Consider the following 13,172-nt stretch of genomic DNA (forward strand, 5'->3'; position numbering starts at 1 on the left):
TTTTCCTTCCCTACCTACCTACCCAATTTTGTGTCTTTTTATTTTTTTTTAAAGATCCTCAGAACCAATCTGTGTTGCCCAAACACTTGTGATAAGTGTTCTCCCAATAGAGTGTGGTCAACTACACTTTTAAAGAAAATCACAGAGATGTTCTTTATTGTGGTAGGTGGCAATAAAGAAACTCAACTTGCCAACATGTAGAGAATAAGAGTGCTCATTCAGAAATAGAACATTTGTATCTTACCCTCATCCCTAAGTCTCAGAAATCAATGAGGAAAAAGTGAGGAAAGATTGTAAGAGCCAAAGGAGGTATATAACTGCTGTGAAACTGTGTTTCTAGATAGGACCACACATTGCACACAACTAACAAAGGATATGCCTTCATGAACAATACTTGATAAGACCAAGCCAACCCTAGCATTTATGATACTTGGCAGGTACTCTGCACACTACTGGAGAAAGGCAATCATCAATATCTCTAGACTATCAATATGTTTAGGCAACCTACAACATTGATATGCCTGCAAGATTAACTGTTGCAACAGTGGCACAAATGTTATGTATGGAAGCAACTAAGCACTTTCTGATTAAATTTGATGGCCACTTCATGACATGGAACCCAAACCCAATAATGTTAAAGGGACCACGAATGTGAGACTAGATAAGGACTATTAGATAGACCACCAAATAAGGGCTAGTCATGGGACTACAAAAAAAACCTACTATTATTCTCCCAAAACAACATAGCAATAAAATGGCTCCTAACAACATACCATTATGCCCATAAATTGGAGCTTCAAAAGGAAAAATTACTCCTAATGACATATTGCTATACCCATAGACTAGAGCTTAACTTAACCCCTCTCAGAGAAGCTTCTTCTTGGTGATGGTGATTAACACAGAAACCTGCAACTGGACAAAGTGTAAAGAGTCAAAGATTTTTGAGCACATGGTCCTAATGGAATGGCTTCAATGAACCCTTCCCTTCAAGAATCAAGGTTCTGTGTGAAAGAGGAGGTAGGCTGACTCCAAGAAAACACGGTCTTCTAGACACAAATGAACTCAACAGTAGCAGCATTTACAAGAAGACCCATACAAGTTACAGCCAGGTGTGGTCCTAACACTGAGAGGGGTAAAGTGACATAAGGTCCTACCCATTAGCAAAAAGCTATCTGCAAATAATACCCCCTAGCAAAGGAAACATCAGTTTTCTCGAGTGGAGTTTCCCTGGGTATATTAATCACATTTTAGGTCAGGTTCCTTGTCTAGTAGTTGGCCAACACAAAATGAACTCAATGGTGTATTTATACTTTTGCTTTGGTTAGGCATTTTTTGACTTCTTGAACTTTGTTTACATTGATTTTCAGTTTGTTTGTTTTATGTTTCTTTTCTTTATATCTTAGAGGAGGAGGAAGAGCATAAAATTGGGTAGGTAGGGTGGTGGGGAGCAATCTGGGAAAATTGGGGAAGTGAAAAAATGATCAAAATACATGTATGAAGATTTTTCCAAATCAAACTAGCCAAAATCCCAACATAAATAAGGGGCCCAACAAAGTCCTAACCCTATCAGAGGGGTTCTAGTTAATTGATAGCTGCCATGGGAGAGTCTATTTTCTTCAGGAATGTAGCCCCTGATAGCCATGCTCAGACTGAAAGAATTTTTGACTCAGTGAATTTAGAAAAAGAGCACACACATGAAATGGGAAGAGAAAAGGGGTACTGAGGTATGCAGAAGAATTCATGGAGAGGGAATTGGAGAGGAGTTATCAAAATGCACAACATGCATGCATGAAATTCTCAAAACAAATAAAAAAAGCCATAATTAAACTTTTAATGGATGGATATGAAACATTTTACTAATAGTCTGCTATAGTAAGCTATTTAAAATAGACTAAATGTACATTAGATCATCAAGAGAATGGAATATTATCTTTTGATATTGCAAACTGTTTCACTAACATTCTCTTTAGTAAATGTAAAAGGTAAAACAAACTACATATGCTCTCCTATATCAAGAAAATGTTTCTGAAAAGCTTAACATTACCTTTGGTATGCTCACATTAGCCTGAAGACCTTTAATTGTCACATTATCTTGCTTCATTGTGACATTTGTCTGAATTTGTCCCTGATTAGTTGTCCCTATCACAGGATGCTCAGTTTTTGTTCCTCGAACATCTTGCTTGGGGGACAACTGAAAAGATTGAATGGAATTATTCTCCAGACATTTCATAGGCTCTACATCATCCACACCACCATGTGTAATCACTGTTTTGTTACCCCTCCTCATGTCTACATGACATCAACTATTCTAACATTCAATCTTATAATTCAAGCAAAGGCTGGCACACAGACTAGTTTGCCAATCTGAAAAAGTACTATATACTAAAATGAAATCCACCTATAGAGAAACAAAGATGGTAATAGCATATTTTTATAATAGTTCATTACTACCATTATTAATTTTAGGCAAACTGAACTCTACAGTCTTAATGGCTGACTTTGTTCCTGACAACTGGCTCCTTATTGGCTGGGAATAATTCAAATTTCCTTTTTTCAGGGTGTTCTGCCATAACTACCTGAATGTAACACATGAAAAGCCAACACAGGATGAGTAATAATAAATGGCTCATCAGAAACACTCAGGCCTACTTTAACCTCTACTTTAGTACTAATCTTAATATCATGCAGATAAATTGAAAATCAAAAGAGAATCATCAAAAGAGCACTAAACTGTGACTGCTAAGTAACTTGTGTCACAGCCAGAATGACAATAGTAGAGGTATCACAGACAAGGAAGTTACTCAATTCACTGAGAAGAACAAGAACAACATAAAAATAAAAGCACTAAAATATTAATTCTAAAGAATGTTCCCCACAGGGAAGGAGAAATGCTCAGCATTTATGAGCATATACTGCTCTTCTGAGTATGATAAATTTAAAATAAAATTAATCTTGTTTTCATCACTTAAGGACAAGGCTTGTTAGAAAAGGCTTAGAACTAAGCTACTTTCAAAATAAACGGAAAAATAAAGCTATAATTTTTAAGTCCTACTGCTTAATCCACAGTAGTTATTCATGCTAGATTTCAATTTAACTTACTCATAAAATTTATACATTCAAGATTTTCAAGTTTGGATATTCTAACACATGGTGAGTACCCAATTTTCTATATCCATTGAATCAAAAAGTTCTTACATTTTCTGAGAAGGTAGTCTTGCTATTTTGGACAGCTTCTCTAAGGACTTTAGTGTGAAGATCATCTACAATTGCAGCTGGGTGCCGGGTACTAGCACAGTGAACCATAGCTTCAATGTATCTGATGAAAGAGAAAATGAAAAATTAAAACTTCATTTAATACTATGACTTATTTTACCAAACAATCAATGAAACCTACCACCAATTGAATAGTTACAGTTCTTCAACACTGAAATGCAAATTCCCAAATTACATCTTTAGAAATTCTACAGGGAAAACATTACTGAAATTTCAGAGCTACCATCATCCCCAAAACCCTGAGATTGGGCAGGAACAATTACCCCCACCACAAACAAACAAAGGCTAACATTTTCTACAGGTTTCACCTTATATTGATATCTGAAACTTGGTTTTTTAACTTTTTTTTAACTGATTTATAAAAACATTAAGATTGTATATATTAACAAGGTACCATGTGGATGAAAGCTTAAATTCTTCTATGTACATCAGAGTATCTAACAGTATTAGTACCAGTCAATGAATATTCTTTTGCCTCGTCTCTCAATAACTCTCCTTGAACTCATAATCACTACCATTAAAATTCTTAAACCAAATTGTTCCAGATTTCACATGAAGTGATTCATGTACACCTTGTCTGTGCCTGGCTTATTTGACTTAACCCACTGACCTTTAGTTCCACCCATATGTCACAAACCACAGGATTTAATTGTCTTATGGCTAAACAGTATTCGACTGTATAAATGTATTAAATTTGTCAGTTGGTGAACATGGGTCATTTCCATTTCTAAGTTACTGTAAACAGTGCTGGTGGTGCTCAAGGAAGGAAGCTCTTTCTTCAAACTATTTTCATTTCCTTTGCATATAGACCTACTACTAGGGTTTCTGAATCATGGTAGTTTTGTGTTTTGCTTTGTGAATAACCTCAATATAGGGGCTGCATTAACTTACATTTCCATAAACAATGTACAACAGTCCTTTTCCTTTTTATAATGGTTAATGTTGCTGGGGTGAGGTAGTATCTCACTATAGTTTTAGTTAGCATTTCCCCAGTGATTAGTAATTTCTTTCATATATCTGTTGGCATTTGTGCACCAATGCTGAGAAATGTCTACTTAGGTCTACTGCCTATTTTTAATTGGATTTTTATTTTTTTATGTTTTTTTTTTTTGCTAATAAATTTTTGGCATTCCTAATACATTCTAAATACCCACCCCTTGTCAAATATTTGATTTATAAATATTTTCTTCCATCCTATGAGCATTCTCTTGTCTGCTAAAACTTTTAACTTGTTATTAAAACCATTTATCTATTTTAGTTAATTTTTGCTGCTATGGTTTTATACTTTCATACCACAAAAAAAGATGAATCCTTGTACGTTTTAATGTCCTAAAGAGTCTCTACTGGGGTGGGTGGGTGTGTGTGTGTGTGTGTGTGTGTGTGTGTGTGTGTGTGTGTGTGTGTGTGCGCGTGCGTGCGTAGTAATTTAACATTGCAAGTATTCTACTTAAGTTGTTAATACATTCTGAGTTGACATTTTTGTTTTGATTTGTAGCTACCCAGGTTGCCATTGAGCTCATGATTCTCCTTCAGCCTCCCAAGTGCTAGACATAAAGACATGTACTATCACACCTGGCTTGTGAGTTGATTTTTAAACCAGTCAGACTTTTAGAATCTCCTAAAGACAACTTCCATATCCTCCATAAGTATGGCTCCATAGAAGACTCTTGACAATTTATCAGAGAAAACTATGTACACTTCCAATGAAAGGAATATTTTCAAGAAAACGTCCTCATTAAGTCTTTTCTCTTCTGAACTTCTTCCTTTCCTATACAATATTCATTCCATTTTGCTGCATTTTGGCTTTTATGTGTGTCAATTTTATCTCCTTCAATAGACTACACACATCTTATAGGACAAAACAACTATTATTTTTCCCTTTATCTCTTCAATTGACTAGAAAGAATATGAAATAATTACTTCCCAAGAATTTGATCATTTTATGCTTGTTATTCCAAATGTAAAAGACAAAATATATTATAATATTACAATATATTTAGTTTGATTTTTACCCAAAACAGCTAGTTAATAAACTTTTAAATGAACACTGTATTTCATTTACTTACATCATGTAAAGCAAGTCTCTTTATAAAGCAGTAGTTATATTTTTAGACAAAGTTAATACCTATCTAAGGCTTCTGCCACCAGTGGAGTCAAAACAACATCAACAGTTCCTTTTACTTCAACAATGGCTGTTGTCTTGGTCTGAGCGACAGGCTGGTCCAGGGTCCACTCTTCTGTTAATGTTTCATCATCTGTATTATCAACAATTTTCTTGTCGAGTGGAGTATATGGTGTGCTATACAGTTTAATCAGAAAACATGTATTTAAAAGAATATAAACAAGAACAGAAAGTTCGAGCTTCCTTTAAGTAAAAATTTGTATTTATTTCAATGAAAAATCTCAGAGACTAATATTTCAAGCCTAAATACTTTTCAAAACCATACCTAATGAAGTACTAAACTCTCAGTTATATCACAACAAAAAATATTTTTCATATATTCATTTACTTGATAGGCCTGTCCTAAAATGTGTAAATTTGTTTATCTACAGCTACACAAAAATGTATTCTTAAAATAGTGCCTAAAATCAAGTACAAAATGGTTTTTACCTAGAATAAACTCTATTAATCTCATAATCAAGAAGACTATGACTCTAAATTTTTAACATGTTATTTTAGGCACCTCTAGTCCTAGCTGCTTGGAAGATTCTTTTAGCCCCAAAATTCAAGGTCAAGCTGGGCAATACAGTAAGACTCCTATATCTTTAAAAAAAAAAAAAAAAAAAAGAGTGTAAATTCTTACTTTGAACTTGATCCTGAAAGTTGCATCCCTCTGTCTAGCAAAGAATTAGCAGTGAGTCCCTGTTTGATGACCTACAATAGGACAAAATGTTGTTTATAGCATAAAATTTTAATTATTTCTAATTGTTCTGATAAGCAATATTTGTGAATGCCAAAAGTAACCTTGCTATTGTAATCTTATTATATAAAAATTTAACAGAAAATATTCAATGGGTAACTTTGCACTTTATTCAAGTAAGTGACAGAGTTGTGTGGATAGAACGAGAAGACATGACCGAAAACAGGAATTTCAAATGTCTTTACTTTGTGAATTCTTTTTTACACTGAGTTAGTTCTTCCTGAAGCTGATGTAGTCTTCTCCTGCTATAACCATAAGATACAAAGAAACATAAACTACATATATAAAAGCCTAGAGAACCATTGTCTTTGCCTATAATCCAGAGGCCCTAGGTCTGATTCTCATCCTCAATGATTCCTCCTACAATTTGCAGCTAAAATACTAAGCTGTGGAATGTGGTTAGTGGATAAAGTGCTTGTTTAAACACAATGACCTGAGTTTGTATCCCTAGTACCCATGTAAAAAGATGGGCATGGAAATATGCCTATAACCTAATAATGAGTGTAGTGGGAGACAGGAAGAACTTAGTTCAATGGCCAGCTAGGCTATTCAAAAAAAAAAAAAAAAAAAAAAAAAGCAATCTCCAAGTTTTAGTGCAACTTCCACCCTCAAAATATGATAGACAATAATGCAATACACACACACACAGAAAAATTCCCAAACACTGTTCATTAGGCCCATAGACTTTATATACCTTAATCTTTAACATTATAAAACTGTCTTATGGTTCATTGTTTTAAAGATAAGAAGTTTTCATACTGGCTAATGTCATTAAATATATTTTGAAATGTTTTTGGTTTTTGTAAAGTTGTTTACAGAAACCACATTCACACTAAATTACAGTAATTGACTCATTAATTGCACTGGATATACAGGAAACAATTATGGACCAATAGAAAAAAATATTCAAAACAATTCCAAAATTTTTAATTATGTGCATATCTGTGACTATATTTGCATATGAGTACAGATAACTGTGGAAGCCAAGAAAGACCTGAATGAATCCCCAAGATCAGGAATTATAGGTGGTTGTGAGCCAACCAAGGATGCTGAAAAGAGAACATGAGTCCTCTAGAAGAACATTATATGCTGTTAACCACTAAGCCATCTCTCTAGCTTCCAAAATCTTATTTTTAAGAAATAGAAAATACGAGCTCACAAAGGAGATTTGATACTATTCTTAGGAGTACTGGAAATATAGATTATGCTACATGATAATTTACTAAACATAATGAAACCTTAAGCCATCTTCAATTGAATTTGTTTAAACTTATAATACTGAAGAATAATCCTGTAACCTAATTGTTGTACATGTAGTCATATACAACAGAAAGTATATATTTCAGAAAGATAGGTTAAACGACTCAGCAGTTCTAAAAACTTAAAATGGTTTTATTATACACGTACATGAATGGAAAATAATGATTTGACTTATACCTTAAATGTTGGAACAGAAAGCTGTTCAAATGATGATGAGCTTTCTTCACTGGTTGGAGTATCTAGGTCAAGAGGGCGATGTAATGAGGACTTGGAGGTTCTTTTGTTGGTAGGATGTTTAACTGACCAGTTAATTACCTGAAACTGAGTAAGGTAAGTCTGATAGCAACTCATCACGGGCTGCTGAGATGTGATCTGCTCAGTCTCTCCTGTTTTCTCACCTTCTACAATATACAGATGTTCTATGACTTCATCTTCACCACCTAATGCAGAAACAAAGGAAGCCTGGGAAGGATGAGTTTTGAATGGAAGAGTTCGAGGATCTGTAATGCTTTCTCCATGGACAGTAAGGGGTCCTTCTACACTGTGATATATGGAACCCCTGCTATAGTCAATCTGTTGCATTTGCTTTTTCTTCTTTTTTCTACCAGGATAAGTTCCAGGGCCTTCATCACTGCTAATGGGCTCGAATTCTTCAGCTGCAGAGAAGTAGGCTTCACTATCAGCCATTGACATACTAGAATCCATTGACCGATACTGATGGAATGAATTAGAATCAGCTGATGGTGTGTATGGGAATGAACCAAAACTTCTCCTCTGTTTTGGTGAATCTAGAACATTCTCATCACTTCGAGAGACATCACTACTAAACTGGACACCAACTGTTACAGGTTGTTTGTCTCCATAAAAAGCAGCAGTGAGACTCTTAGTACTACCAAGTCGGGTGGAACACACAGAGGCTTGACGCTTCAAAGGAGATCTGAGCGGAGACTGTCCTACTGACTTGTCTTGGGTGTTAGGAGATACAGGACTGGTTCCTGAAATTTCTGTAGGAATACTAAAACAGAGAGGAAAACTATTTTCAGCACATCAAATAATTTTAAATATAAAGTACTTATAAGACCATTTTAGTAATTTTGATCTTATTACCAATAAAAGAAAATCTAGAATTTTAAAATATTGATTCAAAATAGCAAAACATTACAACATGAATTCATATTCTCCACAAAGCTAATAAAAACTAACCACAAAACAAAAACAAAGCAACTTAAATATCATAAAAATTTAAAGAAACCCAGGAACACTATAGGTTTTTTTTTCCATATTTCCATTATAACTCATCTAGCAGTATACACTTATAGTGTCTGATTAAGGGCAAGGAAAGGACTGTGGGCTACAGAGATGATTCAGGGGTTAAGAGTGCTTACTGTTATTGTAGAGAACCCAGCACCCACTTGGTAGATAACAACTGCCTATAGCTCAAGTTTCAGAGGACTTGGTACCATTTTCTGGACTCCAGGAGATACTACACAAATGTAGTATTCACAAACTCACACGCACAAACATATACATACACACATACACATACACACACACCCCTCCCACGCTATCAGCTCTGTTCCTCTAGAGTAGTGGTTCTCAACCTGTGGGTCATGACCCTTTGAAAAATCTCTATCTCAAAAAACATTTACATTATGATTCATAACAGTTGCAAAATTATAGTTATGAAGTAGCAATAAAAAAATTTATCATAGAGGGTCACAACATGAGTAACTGTATTAAAGGGTCACAGCATTAGAAAGGTTGAGAACCACTTCTCTAAAGATCTGTGGCTAAAACAATCATTTTAATAACACTGAATTGAAGGTCTCCAAGCATAAACAAAAATATCAAGTTACCTAAGCTGTAGTTTTTACAAATGAGAGATGTTAGCTACAGTCATAATTAAACCAAACAGCTATTGAGACCAGGTAGGGAAATTGCCTAGAATGAATGGAGAAAGAATCAGAACATAATTCAGAGGAATGCCACCACTCAACAAATATCAGGCTATGGGAAAAGGAAGAATAGGAAGGAAAACAAAATGGAGTGCATGGTAATGAAGACAAAAGACAGAGCCAAGAAGGTGAGAGCAAACTCTGAAAAGTGTATTAAAGGGTCAAACCTTGTTAAGCAAGGGTAATTCAAAAGAAGGGAATGTTCAACTGTTAATATACTAAGAAGGCCAAAAATGTTCAATGAAGTAGAAGGCAGCATATGAATAGTAATAAAAATTCACTGAGTGGTAGGATAAGATATATTTCCATTATAACTACATCTTTGCATTTTCTATCTGTGCAGAGTATATTAATTTCATTTGGAAAGGCAAATTGATATTGTGTGTATGTATGTATGTATGTATGTATGTATGTATGTATGTATGTCCAGGTTCAAGGAATAAAATCTAAAATGAGGAAATGGAGAAAAAAGAAGTTTCTACTATTTTAAGTAATTATAATCCAGTTACCACCAAGTTCCCAAGTCTAACTGAATACTGACCTTGCTTGGACATCATCTCTTTTGGTACCATGTAAGAAATCTTTTTGAACCAAGTGGTCATCAGCAACAGAAGATGGGCTTTCCTTCTCACCAGCCAGTAATGGCTGTGCAGCACTGGAGCTGCTATTCTCCTCTGAGGAAGAGGATGAGCTGTGAGACCGCAAGGGCACCTGAAGACTAAGGTGCTGAGTCTTTCTCTCTACTTCTATTCCCACTGATTTGTTTTCCCATTCTTTCCGCTTCATACCATTCATATTACCTAAACAAACAAAATGTGGGTTAAGTTACTGTAAAGATTGTTGAAGGAATATATGAAAAACATGGCAATTTAACATAACATTTTAAAGTATTGTCATTTTTTAAAAGTACAAATGTTTAACTTCACATAGTAACATGATATACACTACAAAAAGTTGTCTACAAAATTCTGGGTACACAGTCTATAATATGTACATTTTTGCTTTTTCTTCTTTAATTTTTCATTAAAAGATTTTTAAGACTAAGGATAGATCAGTAGTAGAAAATGTGCTTGAGATATGGAAACCAATAATTTAATCCCAAGCATGTAGGTGCATGTGTGCACAATTATACACATAATCCATACTTAACAGAGAGCTTAATATAAGAACATCATGTATTTCACTTAAATTCACTTGTTTAAAACATTTTCCACATTTTCTGTAAAACTTGAATAGGATCAGGGATTGTATCATCTTCTATTCACTAAGGTACTTCCGTGTCTAGAAACAACTTTAAACACAAAGCAATAAATGGATGCATAAATAATGAATTCACAGCTATAGTACATCAGGCCTGTGTCAAAGTTTCCTAAAAGCCCTTTAATGCACTACAAAAATGAAGGAGCAGGCACAAAGAGAAAAAAGGATAGATGTTTAGCTGCCTAGAACCCCCCACCAAAGCATAAAATTAGCTCAACTTCCCCTCTCCTCCAGCCATCCGTGACTGCTCATGAAAAGGGGCCCCTACTGGTAAGTAGAAAACACACTAAAAGACCAACATGGTATGTACTCACTTATAAGTGGACATTAGGTGTTAAGTAATGGAAAATCACACTACAACCCAGAGAGGCTAAGTAACAAAGAGGGCTCAAGAAGGGACATATGGATCTCCCTAAGATGGGGAAATATTTTGTGGGTAGACTGGATGCAAGTGGCAACAGAAACAGGAGGGATAAAGAGGGGAATGGGAGAGATGCAGAGAGTGTACTGGGAGACAGAACTGGAATTGGTGACTGTTTGAGGGGTGATATAGAAACCTAGTTCAATGGAAACTTCCTAGAATCTATGAGAGTGACCCTAGTGACCCTAGTGAAGTCTTCTAGTAATGTGAGAAATGAAGCCTGATCTAGCCATCATCTATAACCAGGCAAGGTTCCTAGAAGTAGGAATAAATAGGACATCAACCCAGCCACAAAACCTTCAATCCATAATCTTTCCTGCCTGCAAGACTGCTAGGGCAATGGGGTATAGAATTTGTGACAGTAGCCAACCCATGACTGATGCAACTTGTGGCCCACACCATGAGAGCAAGCCCACACTTGACACTGCCCAGATGGCTAGGAACCAGAGGAAGGTCAGCCCAGAATCCCAGGATAAAACAAAACATGAATGGAGGGGAAAAAAATCAATGAATTGATTACTAATGATAGTATGCTATACTCATAAGTTCGTGCCTAGCCCAATAGTCATCAGAGAGGAGTCATCCAGTAACTGATGGGAGCAGATATAGAAACCCACAGCCAAACATTAAGCTGGGCCACTGGAAAGCCAAAGAAGAGGAAGTGGAAGGATTGTAGGAGCCAGAGAGGTCGAGGATATTATAAGAACACAAGCCACTAAATCAACTAAGCAGGGCTCATAGGGGCTCACAGATACTAATGTGAAAAACATGGATCCTGTGTGGGTCTGAGCTAAGTCCTCTGCATATATGTTATGACTACATAGCTTGGTGTTCTTGTGAGACTCTTAACAAAGGAAGTGGAGGGGGGGTCTCTGCATCTATTGCCTGAGCTTGAGAACCTTTGCCTCCTAAGGCCTCATCCAGACATGATATGAGGGATGGCACCCAGTTTTATTGTATCTTGTTAGGCCATGTTCCAAGGATATCCCTGGGAGGGCTATTCTTTCTTTTCTTTTTTCTTTCTTTCTTTCTTTCTTTTTTTCCTTTTTTTTTTTTTTTTTTTCCTTGAATGGAAATAGAGGAGGAGTTGATCTGGGAGAGGGGAAGTTTGGGGAGGGACTGGAAAGAGTGGAGGCGGGGGAAACTGTAGATAGGCTGTAATATATGAGAAAAGAATAAAGGTTTAAAAAAATGATTTATAGATTTAACATAAGCAAAATAGAACACTGAAAGTCAAAAGCAAAACAAGTTTGACTCACTTCCACATAATAGGCACTAAGTGAATCCTTAATTCTACCAGTATAAACTTATTTATTCCATTCTGACCCTACAAATCTACACTTAGCTTCAGGAAGACTCAACAGTCGAAACCACATACTATTAGCACTAATTAAGATCTCCTTTACAGATGAATCCTGGCTAATTTAGTATCTATAACTTGCTCTCAAAAATTGCAAGAAAAGATTAAATGCTGGAAAAGTTATAATTAACAATGGCCTTGATCTATTTACATTAGAAATTGCTATATTTAACTCTTTCCACCAGGTACAATTTCCCATACATATTCTTCCTTGGTTAGGTTTTAATCTGCAGGTTAGAAAATCAAGCAATCCTCATTATTAGTGCCAACTTTAAGACAGAAGAAAGAACATAAAAGCATACACTTAGCTGTATAACTTAGTACAACTTAGTCTCAAAAATCCCTTCCATCCTGTAAATTTTCCATCCTGTAAAGCAGGGATAAACCAAGCACGGTGGCACAAGAAAAAAAAAAAACCAAAAAAAAACAAAGCCCTAGAGACAGGAGACTTATGATTTTGAGGATAACAAGACAGCAAGAACATGTTTCAAAAATACTAAATGAAAAACAGGTATAACATCTAACTCATATAATAGCTTCGAAGACATGATAAGAATGTCAGGATAAACACTTTGGCTTTGAAATAAACATTATTCAACTAGCAGGTTACAAGAAGACAGCCATATTATAATATCCATTTTATTTTTTAAATTCTAAGAAATTTTAGTTATTTGTAAGTTTTATATGATAATAACATTCCTGAAATAAAATGTCCCTAAATA

The 13,172-nt window shown here is 35.3% G+C and overlaps 1 protein-coding gene across 4 annotated transcripts in view; it reads right to left on the minus strand.

The window, feature by feature from the left end:
• The window catches only part of Bltp1 (bridge-like lipid transfer protein family member 1), a 176,825-nt gene that overhangs the window by 97,682 nt on the left and 65,971 nt on the right, over positions 1-13,172 (minus strand). For all 4 annotated transcript variants that reach the window (XM_051185792.1, XM_051185794.1, XM_051185793.1 and 1 more), the window contains exons 28-33: positions 9,951-10,209; positions 7,632-8,469; positions 6,078-6,148; positions 5,399-5,572; positions 3,196-3,316; positions 2,045-2,191 (exon numbers count right to left, since the gene is read on the minus strand). In XM_051185792.1, the coding sequence (XP_051041749.1) occupies positions 2,045-2,191; positions 3,196-3,316; positions 5,399-5,572; positions 6,078-6,148; positions 7,632-8,469; positions 9,951-10,209 (1,610 nt within the window). The remainder of the gene's footprint in view (positions 1-2,044; positions 2,192-3,195; positions 3,317-5,398; positions 5,573-6,077; positions 6,149-7,631; positions 8,470-9,950; positions 10,210-13,172) is intronic.

The sequence above is a fragment of the Phodopus roborovskii genome, unplaced genomic scaffold (genome assembly GCF_943737965.1).
Source record: "Phodopus roborovskii unplaced genomic scaffold, PHOROB, whole genome shotgun sequence".
In the NCBI taxonomy this organism is placed as follows: Eukaryota; Metazoa; Chordata; class Mammalia; order Rodentia; family Cricetidae; genus Phodopus; species Phodopus roborovskii.